The sequence below is a fragment of the Lithobates pipiens genome, unplaced genomic scaffold (genome assembly GCF_037356315.1).
Source record: "Lithobates pipiens isolate NorthernLeopardFrog02 unplaced genomic scaffold, aLitPip1_a1.2 Scaffold_25, whole genome shotgun sequence".
In the NCBI taxonomy this organism is placed as follows: domain Eukaryota; kingdom Metazoa; phylum Chordata; class Amphibia; order Anura; family Ranidae; genus Lithobates; species Lithobates pipiens.
The window spans coordinates 173,757,363-173,777,070 of NW_027507787.1; the positions used below are offsets into that span (position 1 = coordinate 173,757,363).

General features: G+C 41.3%; 1 protein-coding gene across 1 annotated transcript in view; it reads right to left on the reverse strand.

Moving 5' to 3' along the window:
* Nucleotides 1-19,708, reverse strand: part of PDE6C (phosphodiesterase 6C) — a 109,364-nt gene that overhangs the window by 44,839 nt on the left and 44,817 nt on the right. The window contains exons 6-15 of the mRNA XM_077455188.1: nucleotides 18,976-19,040; nucleotides 18,814-18,880; nucleotides 17,626-17,673; nucleotides 17,356-17,505; nucleotides 13,798-13,941; nucleotides 13,650-13,715; nucleotides 12,411-12,557; nucleotides 8,225-8,332; nucleotides 6,936-7,045; nucleotides 6,755-6,842 (exon numbers count right to left, since the gene is read on the reverse strand). Coding sequence (XP_077311314.1) covers nucleotides 6,755-6,842; nucleotides 6,936-7,045; nucleotides 8,225-8,332; nucleotides 12,411-12,557; nucleotides 13,650-13,715; nucleotides 13,798-13,941; nucleotides 17,356-17,505; nucleotides 17,626-17,673; nucleotides 18,814-18,880; nucleotides 18,976-19,040 — 993 coding nt within the window. The remainder of the gene's footprint in view (nucleotides 1-6,754; nucleotides 6,843-6,935; nucleotides 7,046-8,224; nucleotides 8,333-12,410; nucleotides 12,558-13,649; nucleotides 13,716-13,797; nucleotides 13,942-17,355; nucleotides 17,506-17,625; nucleotides 17,674-18,813; nucleotides 18,881-18,975; nucleotides 19,041-19,708) is intronic.

The following is a 19,708-nucleotide window of genomic DNA, read 5'->3' on the forward strand; positions in this document are numbered from 1 at the left end:
ACTTTGCCATTCCTTTGGCCAAAATAGTGTCACACTTTGATTGCTAGTAAATGACAAGATCATCTCACTACTAAGAAGTGAGGGAGTAACAAGAATGGAGCGGGTAAATGACAAGTTGTTGCCAATGACAGAATTACTACTGTGGCATGGGCATTTCATACGTCATAAATAACGGATAAATAAGGAGGGGTGACTATAATGAGTTTATATGTTTTAACCACTTCAGCCCCAGAAGGTTTTACCCCCTTAATAACACTGTGTTATTTTAACTGACAATTGTGTGGGCGTTCGACGATGTACCCAAACAAAATTTATGATTTCTTTCACCACAAATAGAGCTTTCTTTTGGTGGTATTTTACTACCTCTGTGGTATATTTTTATTTTTTTTGCGCTATAAACAAAAAAATGTGAAAAAAACAATGATTTTTACTTTCTGCTATAATACATATCCCATACAATACAAAAAAACACATTTCTTCATCAATTTAGGCCAATGTGTATTCTTCTACAAATTTTTTGTTAAAAAAATCCCAATAAGCGTATATTGATTGGTTTGCATTAAAGTTATAGCGTCTACAAACTATGGGATAGATATATGGACTTTTCTTTTTTTTTTTTTACTGGTAATGTCAGTGATCCAGTGATTTTTATGGGACTACGACATTACGGCAGACAAATCTGACCCTAATGCCGCGTACACACGGTAGCAGACTATTGGGCGGACTGTCCGCCGGACTTTCTGAACGGGCTACTTGCCCACACACGGCACTTTTTCAGCGGACTAATACGGCGTACTAAGTCCGCCGGACTATCCGCCTTACTTTTGAATTGAACGGACTCGCCCACACACGCGGAGGAAAGTCCGCTCATTTTGAGCGCCTCTCCAGGCGGGGCCCGCGAAGGAGACGACGCTGGCCCTGCCACCTGGTATAGACTTAAAGGGGAACCCCAACGCCAGAAAAATCGGCATGGGGGTCCCCCCAGGTCCACATCAGACCCTTGTCTGAGCACGCTACCTGGCCGGCCAGGAAAGGGGGGGACGAGCGCCCCCCCCCCCTCCTGAGCCGTACCAGGCCGCGTGCCCTCAACATGGGGGGTACCTTGGGGAAGGGGGGGCCGCACGGCCTCCCCACCCCAAAGCACCTTGTCCCCATGTTGATGAGGACAAGGGCCTCTTCCCGGCAACTCTGGCCGTTGGTTGTCGGGGTCTGCGGGCGGCCACCGCCTGTAAAAGAGCTAGAAGAAGGCTCGGTGGCCCAGCAAGAAGAACCGAAGAGGGGGACAAGACCCCCGAAGAGGGGGACAAGACCCCCGAAGTCGGAAGAAGAGGGCGGTGGTGAGGAAGAAAGCCGGGCTCCTCCGATAGCAAAAGAGCTAGAAGAAGATAGCGGAGGAGTCCAGCGAGAAGACCCCCAAAGACGGAAGACCCCCGGAGCTGTGCACTAAACTATTTTAACCCTTGTGTGTTGGGTTTTTTTTTACTTTTTTTTTTACAGGTGAATGGGTAGGGATACATTGTACCCCATACTCATTCACATAGGGTGGGGGGGCCGGTATCCGGGGGCCCCCTTATTAAAGGGGGCTCCCGGATTCCGATAAGCCCACCGCCCGCAGACCCCGACAACCAACGGCCAGGGTTTTCGGGAAGAGGCCCTTGTCCTCATCAATATGGGGACAAGGTGCTTTGGGGTGGGGGGGCTGCGCGGCCCTCCTTCCCCAAGGCACCCCCCATGTGGAGGGCACGCGGCCTGGTATGGCTCGGGGGGGGCGCTCGCTCGTCCCCCCCTTTCCTGGCCGGCCGGGTAGCGTGCTCGGACAATGGTCTGATGTGGACCTGGGGGGGACCCCCACGCCGATTTTTCCGGCGTTGGGGTTCCCCTTTAAGTCCATACCAGGTGACGGGGCCAGCGACGCCTCCTTCGCTGGCCCCGTCTACCTGGAGACGCGCTCAAAATTATCTGACTTTTCGCCAGGAAAAGTCCGCTCATTTCAAAAGTACGGCGGACTGGCATACCAACGGCCGGATTGTCCGCCGAAATGCGAGTCCGGCGGGAAGATTGGAGTTCAAAAATACTTTCTAAGTCTGCCGTACTTTCGGGTAAAAAAAGTCCGCCGGAGGCTACACACGGGGGGATTGTCCGGCGGACTTGAGTTTGCCGGACTTTTCCACCCGATTGTTTGATCGTGTTTACGCAGCATAAGTGACACTTTTTGGGGACCAGTGACACCAATACAGTGATCAGTGCTAAAAAAATGCACTGATCACTGTATAAATGACACTGGCAGGAAGAGGTTAACATCCGGGGCGATCAAAGGGTTAAGTGTGTTCCCTGCAATTGTTATATAACTGTGTGGGGGATGGACTGACAGGAAGAACACAGAGATCACTGTTCCTGGTTACTAGGAACAGAAGATCTCAGTGTACTTCCCTGTCAGAACATGGATCTGCTTTGTTTCCATATGCAGATCCCCGTTCTGCCTCTCAGTGGAGTGATCGCAGGTGACCAGCGGACATCGGGTCCACCGGACCCGTGGATTAGCTCCCCCTCCATGCAGTGCGCATGCCCACAGTATCTCGTGCACGAAACAACGTACAATGTAAAAAAGCAAAGAATTGCAGTCCTTAAACCCAGTGCAACCAATCGGTAATGGGAAATGAGGAGTAATGTGCTTTAATCTTTATTTGTAGCATGCATCTATGATAAGCAAAGACAACAGCTGAAATATGCAGACAGAAATAATTAAAACATATTGAATAAAAAAGAGAAAAAGCACTCACATTGCCTCAACATATTATTTTATATATGATCTGATGTTGACAAAATAATCTAAAGTCATGCTCAATAAAATGTTTTTAGCTAACTTTATGATTTACTAAAACTGGAGAGTGCAAAATCTGGTGCAACTCTGTATATTAACCAATCAGCTTCCAGTTTTTTGTTTAATTGAACAAGCTGTCGTTAGAAGCTGATTTGATACCATGCACAGCTGCACCAGATTTTGCACTCTCCATAAATTACAGTGACAGTAATAAAAATGACAGTTGTAACTCTTCCTAAGGCCTGGTTCACACCTATGCGTTTTGTTTTGACATGGTTTCCTATGGGACGCGCTTACATCTATTCTTTTTTTCAGCTGATGCGTTTTTGGAAAGGGCCAGAGACTTTTTTTAAGTGCAAAGCGGTTAGTTTTTTGGTTCAATAGACTTCAATGGAGAAGCTGCAGAAAAGCATGTAGTGTGTTTTTTAATGCCCAACAACAATTTGCCCCCCCCCCCCCCCCCCCAAAAAAAGAGCATAAATATGCAAAACGTGTAAAAAAGAAGTGCCAAAAATTTACTGCAAAAAGCAATAAGGTAAAAAACTTCCCAGTAGCAGTACCCCCCCCCCAAATATTTACCTGATTTCTTACTAAATCCAGCAATGTGCCTGTCTGTATTGGCGCTCTCCCCTCTCCTCCACAGAACACAGATACATCAGCAAGAGTCATTGGCTACTGGTGTTGGCTCCAGTGAGTGGTAGGGCTAAGCCACACTGTGTGTGTCTATGGACGCACACAGCCTGGCTTGGGAGCGAGCCCGTACGTCTGCCCCCATAGCAAGTTTTTTGCTATGGGGTAGGCACAGAAGAGGAGGAGCAGAGAGCACTACCTGGGGACCCTAGAATAGTAGATTATAGGCTGTTTTTTGTTTGCAATACCATTGCACAAAACAGATAAGAATGCAATGGGGGTTATTTAATAAAGGAAAATCCACTGTGCACTGTAAGTGCACTTGAAAGTAAAGTCGCTGTAGATCCGAGGGGGACATGCAAGGAAAATAAAAAACAGCATTTTAGCTTGCAAATGATTGGATGTTAAATCAGAAGAGCTTCCCCTCATTTCAGATCTACCCCTTAGATTTCGCGCGACTGCACTTCCAAGTGCACTTGCAGTGCAAAGTGGATTTGCCTTTCGTAAATAACCCCCAAGTTGATCCTTTTCTTTAAAAAATAAATAAAAATAAGTGATGATTGGGATTATATGTGGGATTATCCCTTCAAGAATCTGGTGTGAGCTAGGGGATCTCCTTATATAATTTAAACTACTACACAGAGTCCATTACATACTGGCTAGGCTGGCTTGTATCTACAACTCTAATTTGGCGGAGTGTTGGCATTGTACATTTTCTTCAGCTGACTATGACCATATTTTTTGGCAGTGCCCTGCTATTCAGGATTTTTGGAAGGGGGGGTCACTCAAGCTCTTAATTACAGTGGTGTGAAAAAGTGTTTGCCCCCTTCCTCATTTCCTGTTCCTTTGCATGTTTGTCACACTTAAGTGTTTCGGAACATCAAACCAATTTAAACAATAGTCAAGGACAACACAAGTAAACACAAAATGCAATTTGTAAATGAAGGTGTTTATTATTAAAGGTGAAAAAAAATCCAAACCATCATGGCCCTGTGTGAAAAAGTGATTGCCCCCTAAACCTAATAACTGATTGGGCCACCCTTAGCAGCAACAACTGCAACCAAGCGTTTGCGATAACGTGCAATGAGGCTTTTACAGCGTCCTGGAGGAATTTTGGCCCACTCATCTTTGCAGAATTGTCCCAATTCAGTTACATTAGAGGGTTTTCGAGCATGAACGGCCTTTTTAAGGTCATACCACAACATCTCAATAGGATTCAGGTCAGGACTTTGGCTAGGCCACTCCAAAGTCTTCATTTTGTTTTTCTTCAGCCATTCGGTGGTGGACTTGCTGGTGTGTTTAGGATCATTGTCCTGCTGCAGAACCCAAGTTCGTTTCAGCTTGAGTACACAAACAGATGGTCGGACATTCTCCTTCAGGATCTCTTGGTAGACAGCAGAATTCATAGTTCCTTTTATCACGGCAAGTCTTCCAGGTCCTGAAGCAGCAAAACAGCCCCAGACCATCACACTACCACCACCATATTTTACTGTTGGTATAATGTTCTTTTTATGAAATGCAGTGTTCCTTCTACGCCAGATATACTTGGACACACACCTTCCAAAGAGTTCCACTTTTGTCTCATTGGTCCACAGAATGTTGTCCCAAAAGTCTTGGGGATCATGAAGATGTGTTGTGGAGAAATTGAGACGAGCTTTGATGTTCTTTTTGCTCAGCAGTGGTTTTCTCCTTGGAACTCTGCCATGCAGGCCATTTTTGCCCAGTCTTTTTCCTGATGGTGGAGGCATGAACGCTGACCTTAACTGAGGCAAGTGAGGCCTGCAGTTCCTTGGACGTTGTTGTGGGGTCTTTTGTGACCTCTTGGATGAGTCGTCGCTGCGCTCTTGGGGTAATTTTGGGCGGCCGGCCACTCCTGGGAAGGTTCACCACTGTTCCATGTCTTCGCCATTTGTGGATAATGGCTCTCACTGTGGTTCGCTGGATTCCCAAAGCTTTGGAAATGGCTTTATAACCCTTTCCAGACTGATAGATCTCAATTACTTTCTTTCTCAATTGTTCCTGAATTTCTTTGGGTCTCGGCATGATGTGTAGCTTTTAAGGATCTTCTGGTGGACCTTACTGTGTCAAGCAGCTCCTATTTAAGTGATGCCTTGATTGTGAACAGGTGTGGCAATAATCAGGCCTGGGTGTGGCTAGAGAAATTGAACTCAGGTGTGGACAACCACAGTTATAGTATGTTTTAACAAGGGGGGCAATCACTTTTTCACACAGGGCCATGATGGTTTGGATTTTTTTTCACCTTTAATAATAAACACCTTCATTTACAAATTGCATTTTGTGTTTACTTGTGTTGTCCTTGACTACTGTTTAAATTGGTTTGATGTTCCGAAACACTTAAGTGTGACAAACATGCAAAGGAACAGGAAATGAGGAAGGGGGCAAACACTTTTTCACACCACTGTATATTATGGCCCTCACTATTCTGTTGACAATATCAGTCTGCTTACTGGGACTGGTAGAAGACCTAGCACCTCTCAGGGCACAAAGACGCTTCTCGCTGTCTCTTTATTTTATGCACATAAGGCAGTTTTACTGCAGTGGAAAAAATCTGAAGCCCCTTCTTTAATGTTTTGGAAGGGCCTGGTTAACAAGGCTCTGCCATTATAGAAGGCTACCTATTTGAGCAGGGGATGTCCCAAAAAGTTTGAGAAAGTTTGGCATAGTTGGCTCTGAGACATGTCAACACTGAATTAGAACCTCCCTGCTGACACCTGAGTAACTGATAAGATACTATTTTACTTAAATTGCCTAGGCAACTTTTAGCAATATAATTGTTACCATATTCTACTGTAATTTCAGATTATCAGGTACCTACTGTTTACTCCGAACTCCTTTGCTGATATATACGCAGGCTCCATAAAGCGTGTTATTTTATTATGCTGAGGGGATAGTATCCTTTGTAATTCTGTAATGGGGAGTATTGGCTAAAGTTTTTTTTTGGGGGGGGTTGGGGGGAGTGAGAGTAAGATTATCACTGTGGGTTAAGGTGCTATATCACACTGGCTATGCCAGTTGTAACATGTGCCTTCTTTTTCTTTTCCTCACAGTTTTGGCTCTGTGCTAGGTGTGTGTATTGTAGTGTACTTTTGTACTGTCAATACAATAAAGAATACTCCAAGAAAATGTAAAAAAAAATAGGTTCTAACATCTTTTATTTATTTTTAATTTAAAGTCAATAATAGTAAAATAAAGAGTATTTCAGCTGTGCTTGTACATCTCCATATTGTATATCTCTTATATTCTTGACTGTAGACAACTCAGTGGACAACATTACACACCCACCTCATCTTCTAAGAGTGTCTTGCTGAATTCTAAGTGGTGTCTCTCTAGTATTGAAGACCCATGTAGCCTGGCTAGATGAGCCTGGGATCTGAAGACAAAGGTACATGTTATTGGTATGCATTATAATGGTATGCCTTACGTAACTGATGGCCTACAAAAATATGAGAACTTGATCACTTACTTCATTTGGTACAAATTGTTGGTCCCTCTGTGGTCAATATCATGACAGAAAGCAGCAGCCACCATGGCAAAGGCTTCTAAATCGGAAAAATATTTCTTGAGTTTACCTGTCTTTGGAAAATGAATGGACATTTCATTAAGCATGTTAGGGAAACAGGTTCAGGCCTATGGTCAGCTAAGCTTACGTGCATGATGTGATTACAATTAAGCTTCAGTTGATCCCTGTACACTTGGCTTGGTAACTCATTCAAGTTTATACTATGGGAATGGGAAAGAAAGAATTCTACTAAATAAATATAGTGCCAGCGTAACAAGGAGAGAGCAACAGTGATCATTCCCACTGCAATTAATCAAGACCATTCAATGGGGTTTCTGATAGTGCCCATGAGATTATTCATAAATTCAGCTCTAAACTGCCAGGTTATGCAACTGTGTACTCATATCTATGCCATATAACTACCTTTTAGCATTTCTATGTGGGTGAGGAAGTGGTCTACCCACGTGCCATATCACTAGGGCATTTTAAAGCCCAAATCCAGTAAATTTTTTTTTTTTTTAGCTTTGAACAGCTTGCAAAAGTAATAGAACCTTTGTTTCACCTAATTTGCTTTTGGGACAAGAAGTAATGAGAAATCTCTCTACTGGAAACATTGACTGTTGACAACTACTTCCCTCATTTTTGTTTTGCTGAGACCAGAAGGGAGGTGAAATCTCCCTAATGGGGTCGCAGACAGAAAAAAAAACTTGATAGAACTATTTAATCTTTACTATGCAAAAAATAAACAATAAAAAATGTTAGCTAGTTTTTGGACGTTAAGTAAACTAGAGAACCCAGAAAAATAGGCTGTGTTTTCTGTATGCCACTGAATTTCAGATTCAGAACTAATGTCTTTAGGTAGTTTATTGACCTTCAAAAAGCCCAGCATCTTGTCCATTTACAGAAAAATGCCAGAGTGGGTCAGTAATGAAAATGGCACATATAGTTGTTCGTACTGTAGAGGATGAACTTAGGAACAGTAAAGATACTCTATGTTGTTATGACAGTGGGGCATTTGTGTGTACAAACCCACCCGGACTGTGATGAGCCTTTTCTTGTACTCACTAGTAATCATGTGCTGTGAGCAAAACCCTTGATTTTTTATTTTTATTTTTTACATACAAACTATACATCTATGGGATGTCTGGTTGTCATTGTTAATTACATACATAATGACGGACAAGGTAATTTTATATTTTTGGGCAAAAAAGATTTTATGATGGCAAATCTACTGTAATTAAAACATTACATACCATTAGCAGTGTGAACATGGTTTGTCCAACATTGAACCCATGTCGCCAGTTGTGGTAGGTGATGTCCCGATACCCTTTCCTCACAGTGTACATCCATCTTGTCAAAACCTAATAACGTAATAATGTACACCAAAGATGAGCTTTTTATGTGACATTCAGGGTTACGTTTGCATTCATGATCATGTTTAGCTTAGTTATGGCTTGATAAAAAAACATTAGGAAAATGTCTTTCTCCAGCTCAGCAGTTAGCATTGCAGTGTGGTAGCGTTGGTATCCAATGTTCCCACTTAGAGCAATGCTTACATGGACATGGACTCTTGTTTCTTCAGATGCCCTATTCTTCTCCACAGCCCAAAAAATACTGCAAGATTAACTGGTTTCTGATACAACTAACCCTTAAATGTTTATTATTGGTGTGACAATGCGAGCAAGAGACTGATGTGAATGCACCCATGTACTTTGTGAAGAATTGTTGAATAGGTTGATGCTATTTATTAGGGCAATAAATAAAACAGAACTTACACGAAAGCAATTCATGTATTTTCTGCCCACCAAATTACACTATCATAAAGCAGTGCACTTGTAGTGCAAAGTGGATTTGCCTTTAGTAAATAAACCCCAATGTCTGTTAGTGAAAATTGACGACTGGAGACAACAAGCCAAAAGTAGCTGTAAAATATGTCTAGGAAAATTGTTTTCGAAAGGAGACTTGCAACTTTTTCCTGAAAAAAAATTGGCTCGAAGCATTACAAATTAATTTGGAATTAAGCCTTTAAAAAAACGAAAAACATAGTTTCGATGAACATAATCATTTGGGTCAGAATGCAGAGTTTTGTGTTTCCAAGGGACATTACACTTCTTGGGAGATAATGTTCAGCAGTTGGGGTCTTCTTCTCTGAACTCACTGCTGTATCACTAATCTATCTTGAATGTGATATGGCTTTGGGTTTATTTTATTAAAACATAGAAGTAAGAACCGGGGAACTCTAAGAAAATACACATTACTTCAACAATCATGTTCATGGTGGTATAACCAAGTTGTTAGACATCAAGGTGTGTGCGGGGCTTAACGCACCCGATCAGAGACACTGGAACAGCGATCGCTAATGCCTGTATGAACAGGTGGAGACTGCGGTCATGATAAATCTGCATTAAAGTAGTACTTTAAACTTAGAAGCAAGCATAATTCTCAGTGCAATTAACTCTGTGCACAGTTCATTTCTCAGCGACTTCATACTTGCTTAACTATATCAGACTTCTTCCACAAAGTACACCACAAAGCCAGTATCCCACTCCTCCAGCTCAGCTTTTATGTCACCTTTCTCCCAGTGACACACTTGAGACTTCTCACAGTATTAGGAATTAAACTCTCTGCTTGTTTCTGAGCTTCTGTATCTCCAAGGATCCTCAGTCGTCCTTTTCCCCATAACATGCAGGCGAGATCCATGGGGGTTCTGAGCTGTGAAATCAATCCCATGTATGGGGCACCTACACTAGGGAGGGGGTTAAGCCCAGAAACTTTCTCACCACCAGGTTACAACATCATTCCAGCCAAGTCACGTTGTTCTCTGGCTTGCTGACAGCTATAGCACCCAACACTCCTCTGGTTACTCATGGCAATATAGCTTTTCATTTATCAGTTTCACCCCTTGTTAACTCTTGGTAGCATTCTCTCTGGAGCTCCTCTTCACACCTTGCACATACCCTTTCCTTTAAAGAACTTCAGACCAGGCACTTTTGGGACTTTTAGAACATTTTCTTGAAGTTTCTTGCAAGTACAAAATTAAGGTCAAACAGTCTCTTACAGATTCCCCCATACATAGCTCTAGTTCATCCTGGCTTAGGCTGCCCAGTTCATACTATGTAAAGTAATTCTTTCATCAAAGTTCAAAACTGACTTCCCGCACCCTGACTGAGTACCTCATAAGGGGAACAAATTAACAACAAGGGGTAGTGTGTGCCCCAACAGTTAGCAACTGCCTACATGGGGTTTTCCACTTGTACACCTATTAAATAACTCTAAACAACCATACAAATCAATTTAGTTCACATATTTTTTGTTCACTTTTTTTCCCCTCAAAAATCAAGAAATATTTTTCAGTTCTGTCAATTACCTGAAGTCAAAGGCTAAGGCTGCTTTCACACTGAGGCACTTTATAGGCGCTATAGCACTATAAATAGTGCCTGTATAGTGCCTGTAAAGAGTGTCTCCTCTCACTCCAGTGTGACAGCCCGAGTGCTTTCACACTGGAGCTGTGCGCTGGCAGGATGCCAAAAGTCCTGCAAGCCGCATCTTTGAGGTGCTGTAGGAGTGGTGTATACACTGCCCCTACAGTGCCCCTGCCCATTGAAATCAATGGGCAGCGCTGCCAAAGTGCCAGCAAAGCCCTGCTGCAACACTGCTTTGCAGGCGCATTAAACCATTTTTCAGTCATTAGCAGGGGTTAAAAGCACTCCCCGCTAGCAGCCATAAAGGGACGCAAAAATGACAGTAAAGCGCTGCTGAAAATAGTGTCGCTTTACCACCAATGCCCCCCCTAACGCCCCGGTCTGAAAGTGGCCTTAGAGAAAGCATCAAGTGGGGTGATAGTATGACAATCTACAGAGCTTTAGCAGGCTCTGCAGCAAGATGTCACCATCTTTGTGTAGCTCAGCAGGGGTGAATAAACCACTAGTGAATGCTATGATTTTAAAAGGTTTTAATTATTAGAACATTTCCCATATATGAGTTTCAGTTGTCTGTTTAACCTTTTCAAGCACCTGTGTTGCCAAAAAAAAGAAGCAACCTGCTCGCCATGCACATGGTAAATGCAGCGAAGCCGTTTATATGGATTCATTGAAACACAACTCATGTTCCATCACTTTCAGAGTGGCTCATACGTCTCCAAAAAGCACAGATATGGAAGAACTTATTAACTTGGCAAAAGATTCCCCATCCAAGTTCACAGCCACTTGGGCCAACTGGTTTCACTATCACACCACTGATCAATACAAAAGTCTGATCAACCACCAGGTCTAACCAGCAAATGGACAAGCGATCTGTTTGCCCCATACGCAACATTCATCTAAAAAGGAAGGTAGATCTGAACAACTCCCTTCCACCCAACCAGAGAGCTCTCGTGACAGTCTACACATCTTCCCTCTCTACCTTCAACATGTCCTCCACTACCTCATCTTCTCCCTCCTGTTATACTGATATAGAATAACCTAAAGTGTTGTTAACCCCCTTCATCCCTTACAGATTTAACCCTAGTTAGGAGGGTTTCATTGGCCATTGTATAAAACTTCCTATTTGTCCCCCCTTGGATCACCCCCCCCTTTTTTTTTTTTCCTCTTCTGTCTTTTAAATACCTCTTTAATACTTACTGGTTTGGGTTTAACCCAATTATTTTAAGTTCATTATCATTTTCTTGATGCTTGCATCCTTCCTTTATGCTGGGTAATGATAGCTCCTAGACAGGCTAAAGCCCCATACACACTATCAGATTTTCTGCTGATTTTTGTCTTCAGATTTACCAAAACCATATAATATGAGGTCAAACCTTAGGAGTTTCAATTTGTATGCAATCAGGCAGGCCCTTGCACTACATGGTTTTGGTAAATCTGAAGACAAAAATCAGCAGAAAATCTGATAGTGTGTATGGGGCTTTACTGTTTGTACATGTTACGTTTATCTAGCTGTTTGTCCTAGCACATTGACCGTATAACAATACGCTTGACATATTTAACTTTTTGTACTGTATGTTTGAAAAGTCTATTCTCAATACATTTTTCAAAGCCTGCAAAAGAAGTTATTATCAGACCCCGGCAGCTGATGAGGTTGATCTTGGTTCTCTTGTAGAGCTACTCTGGCCAGAAGATCCTCAGTATCTGACGTCCTCTGTACACTGTGGTTCCACTCAACACTATGTCGCTACAGATCTGCAGTGGTGGTGTAGCACCTCATAAGCATTATAGCTCTTCTTATGTGGGTGATGTTTACTTTTTTTTTTCTGGTGAGAGAGTTGCTTTAAAGTACTTTAGATATTTATTCTTATTGCCTACTCTAGCTGTTAAAATTGTGTTTGTATAGTTGTTATTTTATAAAAATATATGAAATTAAATTTTTACCTGTTCCAAAATTAAAATTTAAAATAAAAAACAGGCACCAGCCGTGCAAAACCTACATTGATATAGGAATACTTACATCCGCAGGCACCTTAAACTTTTCAATGACTTTTAGCTCAACAAATAGTCTGATGCCACTCTTAATGAGCTCATGTTCCGTCACAGGGAAGTCGCTGAAGTGGAATTCATAGAGTTCTAGCGCTGCTGGGTCTGGCAGTTCCTCTTTCTGTGCAAAAGAAGACAGAGGTCACATTTTCTTGTTCAAAACATTGTTCAAGCATTGCATATACAGTGATATATATTCTAGATTTTATTCTGCAGCCAATCATTATTTCTGTGGTTTGCTTTAAAAAAAAGGTCTCTCTTCCTTGCAACCATGGCAATTGCAATTGTAAACAAGGTTTACATTATCAGTGCTCTTGCTATCTCTGTCAGAAATTTGGATAGGACTTAAAGGATATCTAAGCTGCTATATATTACTTTTTTGTTTATGGGTTTAAAGTCTTTACAAGCAGTGGCTGCATTAGTTTATTATGGCAAAAAAACTGTATCCTTGTAACTTCCTGTGCTCTAAAATGATGTGTTATTTATTGTTATCAGTTTCCCCAGCTACCTTCTGTGACCTACATAGGAGATGAGAAGAGAGGGTTTTGTGGTCCAAATCGGGAGAGCTTTCTAGGGTGACAGCACTGCTCCTCCATAGATATGATGCAGTAAGTCACCCTAGGACACGAAGTGAAGTGCGATTTTAGCAGGTTTATCGAGTTAAAATAAATATATACAAATGCAGCCATTACATTTAAAAAATGGTAAGATTTAGAATATTACATTTTTGTTTTTAGGTTTTGGTGTGCTTTAAATTACAGGAAGCCCTTGGAAATAACTGTGGCATCCATGGAGTTCCCCTTAGGTTTACTGAACTGAGAGTTTCATCTTTGGTCAAATACAAAGAACTCTGTATGTTTAAAGGGATTGTTGTCAAATGTGCAAGGTTCAATACTTGGACCAATCAAATGGTCACAGGAAATGTTCCCTGGGGACAAGGGAACACTCCTGGTCGGAAAAATGGTTGATATAGCTCTAAAACCTCATCAGTAAATGCCATAGTGTCTAGATCACTGCTATGTTTTTATGATATTTAAGTTATATTATGTTTGTGAAGTTTCCCTAGAAACCAAATTTCACCTTGTCTTGAAGAGCGTTAAATAATAGCAAAAGTAATAAATACCCCGGCCCATCAGGTTCTAGCTACACTCAAATATTTATATGTTTTCTTTAAATCTAAGAACTTATATTTCTATTAAAGTAATATACATACCAATATTTTTACAAGATCCCGTTCTTCACATTCATCTAACTCTTTGCTTAACTTTTCCTTGGATTTCTAAATAAACAACATGGAAAAAAAACTTTTGGTTAGCTATAGCGAGGCAGTCATGTACCTATATAAAATATACAAAAGTTACCAAGATACTCTGCAGCTCCTTCGGCGTGCATTTCAGCTGGTACATCAGCATCTCTTGGGCAATGTCCTTTCGGTTCTGAAGTTTGTTCATTTTCTCATAGGTGTCAGTGTTCAGAACAGACCAGCCCAGGAATTGTGTAAGGGACTGGAACAGAGAGAAAGGTGCTGTCATGTAAGGTCAGGTCTGAGGACGCAGTATAAATACACAACCATTTTTGGAGGCAAGTAGGCAGACCTGGTTTATCAACTTAGTTTTCACTACTATGGTCTCATAAACCCAAAGGCACATTATTCCTGCAACTGTCCAGAATTCTTATGTAGATGTGGTGTGGGTCATTAAGCAGTTAAAAATTTTCTCCATTGAGGTGGAAAATTACGTTATTCTCAACTACATAGTTTTTGGCATTGGGATTTGGCTTTGACAACCATTTCCGTAAGGCCAATGATGTATTTTCTTCTTCTTGATCGTAAGTTTCAGATAAAAGGCACACAATAACAGAGTTAAAGTGTATATAAAGCACAAACCTTTTTTAAGATTTAGATGTGTGGAAGGGATAGCATCTCTGTCTCTACTGGTGAGCTTAACAACCTCTGTTCATCCTGGTGATCATTGTCACTCTTACAGAAAGTAATGGGAAATCCAAAATATCTGGGTTGTTACATGAACAGGAGCCGAGGGAAAACCTTCCAGTGAGGAAACCTAAATCAAATCCACTTGAAATCTATCTATTTATCTTTAGCCCTATCAGTGTCTCTAATGCTGGGCATAGACGGTTCGAATATTGATCGGTTCAGCAGGAACCGGTCAAGATTGGAACCATGTATAGGCAGACTGAGTGTACCAAGTTGATCGATCAACTTAGGCACAACCAGCCTGCTAGGTTTGGAATGTGATTATCGCTAGTGGTATAACCACTAGCAGAAAACACTGCCTTCCTCCAGCGGGGGTGGTTTCTCCTGCCCCAGCCCTCCGATGGGAGAATACAATGGCTCGGCGGGAGGGATTCCTCTGTCAACGCTGGTTGCAGGAAAGAAATTTGCCCCATGTATGGCCTGCATAAGACATGATTTAAAAGGGAATCACAGTGGTGGGGAAAAAAGGAAAGAAAAACTGACAGGGTTTTAACCAATCCCTATTCTAATGGGCCTTACATACACTTTGAAGGAGGGGGATGAATACTGACAGATGTGAGAACTTACACTGGATATAAAAATATATATTGCTGGATATAGTAATTAATTGCTTGCCACTGGCTTTAAAAGGCGGAAATGTGGGGTTGACTTACTAAAACTGGAGAGTGCAAAAACTGGTGCAGCACTGCATAGAAACCGATCAGCTTCCAGTTTTTTTTTGTCAAGTCTTAGGCCCCTTTCACACGGCACGGATCAGTAATGATCCGCCCCGTGATGATCCGCTTGCTCAGCGGGGATTGCTCAGTCGTCCCCGCTGAGCTGGCGGATAACAGGGCGGTCCCGGCACACTGTGCTGGGACCGCCCTGTCAACTCTCCGCTCTCCTCTATGGGGGATCGGATGAACACGGACCATCTGTCCGTGTTCATCCGATCCGCTCTGCAGATGGATAGAAAAATAGGATTTTCCTCCGTCTGCAGAATCGGACAATAGCGGAGGCGGACGATATCGGGTGTCTGCGGATGTTCACCCGCAGACACCTGCTATCCCATAGGAATGCATGTATGTCCGTATTTCATCCGCAAACGGATGGATGAAATACGGACATACGGTCCGCATGTGTGAAAGGGGCATTAATTGAACAAGCTGAAGTTAGAAGCTGATTAGCTACCATGTACAGCTGCACCAGATTTTGCACTTTCTATTTTTAGTAAATCAACCCCATAATGTCAGTTGGTAGTTTCTGTTATGGAAGTACATGATGAGTATTCAAGTGTACGTTGAAAACTATTTCACAGTATCCTTTTTGTTTTCTTTATGGATAATCTCCTGACAAATTAACATAAAGCAGTTGATAGAAATTTCATAATCAAGATAGAGTGGCCTTAAGATTTGATTGAATCAGAATTTAGCTCATTTTGATCCTGCTTCATATTTTGCATCTAAATCATGAGAGAACTGGGCTGGTGGGCATTTTTTTCCCCTGAGCAATTACTAATAAGATATATTGAGCTAATGGCCCCATGTGAAGTTTCTTCACCATTCAGACATTGTTCAGTGTGGGACTTGCAGTCAGTGACAGCTGCTGTAAATTGTACTCACCCATTTTACACTAGCAGTACAAGACTGAGCTATAAGTGGTGGTTTATGGTTATGAGAACAGTATGCATTTAACATGGCAGAATAATGAACGATTTTGTCAGCAAATGCTGTCAACCTGGTGGACTATCTAGAGACAAATTATTGATGTCTATGGCCAAAAATTACCTATAGTTGTCTAGATATTCACATTATGGTATTTTAATGACAAAGACTGTCCCCTGGGGTTTAATGGACAATATTGGGCAATCTGGGTACATATCCTGTTGGGCTTACACTATGTATTTGTTTTTAACATGCCTGGTTAAATGTTGACATCAAACTACGTATTAGACATACCATATGAGTCTCCTGGGAAAGTTACATACAATATATAGTCCAGGAAATGCATTGCAAAATAATCCCTCAACCCCTCCCCCCCCCCCCCCCCCCTCAAAACACACACACAAACACACACATTGACGACACAACAAATGTGGGGATATTTGTGTTATATGTCCACCATATATGTTTGAATAGAGGAGATGTACGGGTTTTCAAAAAATGTATTTTATGTGATCAGCACATTTGTACTTTTAAATTATCACGTTATTTTATTACAAATAAATAAACTTCTCAAATATTAGGTGTTTTATCAGGTTGAGGTCTGGACTCTGTGCAGGCCAGTCAAGTTCCTCCACCCCAAATGTACTCATTCATGTCTTTATGCTTTGTGCACTGTTCAAAATCATTTGATTGAGGGGGGATTATGGTGTGGTGTTGTTATTCAGGGGTTTGGATTGGCCCCTTAGTTCCACTGAAGGGAACTCTTAAGATGTCCGCATACCAAGACATTTTGGACAATTTCATGCTCTCAACTTTGTGAGAACAGTTTTAGGATGGCCCCTTCCTGTTCCAACATGACTGCACACCAGCACACAAAGCGCGGTCCATAAAGACATGGATGAGCAAGTTTGGGGTGGAGGAACTTGACTGGCCTACACAGTGTCCTGACCTCAGCGCGATAGAACACATTTGGGATGAATTGGAGCGGAGACTGCGAGCTAGGCCCTGTTATCCACATCAGTGCCTGACTTCACAGATGTTCTTCTGGAAGCATGGTCAAATATTGCCATAGTCACACTCTTAAACCTTGTGTCTTAACAGAAGAGTTGGGTGGGTCAACTCAACATTGAACCCTACAGAGTAAGACTGGGATGGCTTTAAAGTTCATGTGCCCCAATACATTTGGTAATATAGTGTGAGTGTATATATATATATATATATATATATATATATATATATATATATATATATATATACATATTCAAAAATAGGAAACATCTTACTTCTGTGATTTGCTCATCATATTCATCAAACGGCCTCCCATCTTTCCTGTTGTAAAAGGTGGCCACTCCCACAATTTCTTCCTTCTTGTTGACAATAGGCAGCGAGAGGACATTTTTGATAGACCATCCCGTCTCATCTACTGCTTCTTTCTACAATCATAATAGGAGTCACAGGTGAAAGGTTGGCATAAAAAAGATTTATACTGCTAATTGCTGGGCTAGCTAACGACAGTGTTTTAAAATCTTGATTGACAGGAATGCAAGTGTCACCTGAAATTTGAAGTATTCATCTGCTGGGGCATTCATCATGTTGCAAATCTGAAGTGAACATAAAGAAAAATATATAAAATACAGGGATTACATTAAACTAACAAGATCCATTAGATATATACCTAGATTGTTGAAGAAAACCTATACAGACAAAATACATAGGCTGGCAAACTCTACTTTTGAAAATTTAAGTTATTTGGCTTTTATGCTAATACAGAGAGCCATGCACAAGGGGAAATCATGCCTACTGTTCACTAAGCTATTTATTTTATTGTGAAAGAAATAGAGCTTGGCATTATGTCCTAGCAAGAGAGAACATCCTAATCTATTGAAATAACTTTAGTCAACCAAAAAGCAATTTCAGTCAGGAAGTGAAATGCTATCCAATAAAAGTAAATGTGCAAAAGTTGCATTGTTAACTCAATTTAACTTAATCTGAGTTCTGTGTAATCTTCTGCAAAAGAAGCACACCAGTCTCTACAGAATCAGTAGCTGGGCAGTGGGAATGCACTCCTAGGTCAGCAGGGAATGCTTCCTGGATCAGCAATCACATTTAAACATTCAAAGTACAAATGATTCTAAGTGGTGGCCATTAGAAACCTCTTAATACTTTTTTCATTTTTTTTCTTTTAAATCAGGCTGTGTGTGAGAAACAGCAAGCAGGAGATTCCAGTATCACATGTATGCGAGCTCCAGGATCACCCGATTAAAGGTAGAAGGATGTGGGATACACTACAGCAATAACTCAATACAAAATGTAACTTCTAAGCATGTAGGCCAAGCTCCTCTGTGTGTGAGAAACAGCAAGCAGGAGATTCCAGTATCACATGCATGCGAGCTCCAGGATCACCTGACTAAAGGTGGAAGGATGTGGGGTACACTACAGCAATACCTCGATACAAAATGTAACTTCTAAGCATGTAGGCCAAGCTCCCCTTACGCTTCTCATGTGTTTTTTTTTCTTTTGTTTTTTTTTTCTGTGAAGTGTAATTTTAAATAAGCTGCAAACACAACTACAGTATATAAGACATATTCTACAGTTCACATAATAAATAATAAAAACCACTACAAAATCATAGACATATTATGACAAGGGGACAAACACTTGACAGCTTCATTATACATCAGAGATTCTCTATTTTATAGGATTGAAAGTGTGCTATTAATTAGAAAAAAATATCAACATACAAATCCATTCTCAGCGACGTATGTGGGCAGTCCACTCACGAGGGACCAGTGATCTTCAGGAGGTGTGCTAGGTACACAACACAAAGCAAATTAGACTGATGAAACTAAACAACTATTATAATTAATTTAAAACTGTTGACGCAATCACTAGTCATATCTTACGGGATGACTTTAATTTCTTCTTTCCCATGCAAAATATAATCAATAATCTTGTAAAAAATAATTTCCTGAACAAAAGAAAAAAGACAGCTGTTAATACTTCCTAAACAAATCACAGATAACTAAGTTATTGAAGAAGTTTCACTGGCAAAACCTTTCAGGAGATGAGGGTAAATCGTTCAATATTCCCCTCAACTTCTTGTTCCCTTTCTGGGAAAGTAAGTGAAGGTAAATTTCCCTAATATTACACGCACCATAAGAAAACAAAAACAAAATGGTAGGGGTTTTATCTTTTCTCTATTCAAAACAAAAAAAGTTTTGGCTATACAATCACATTACATCAATCTAGACAATTTTTACTAATTGCCTTAAAAAACACCATAGACATATATATGTAGACACACGTGTGTGTTTGAGCTATAGGATGCACACCCTAATGCAACAGGCTGCGCACACCTATGTTGGGTAGCCTGTTATTTCAAGTGGTTCTAAAGGCAAAAAGTTTTTTGCCTTAATGCTTGCGTTTATTAGTGTTTGTTAGAATCAATGCCTCTAAATACCTTTTTTGTGAAATATCTTCACGGCGGTCACATGACACCCAGTCGCACTAATATTCCAATCCAGGACTACAGCAGGAGGAGCTCTCCCTCTGACATCAGCCAGGAGTAACATAACTGCCCAGCTGCCCGATCTGCTCCGGCCAGGAGTCACGTGACCGGCCTGAAGATACAGCACA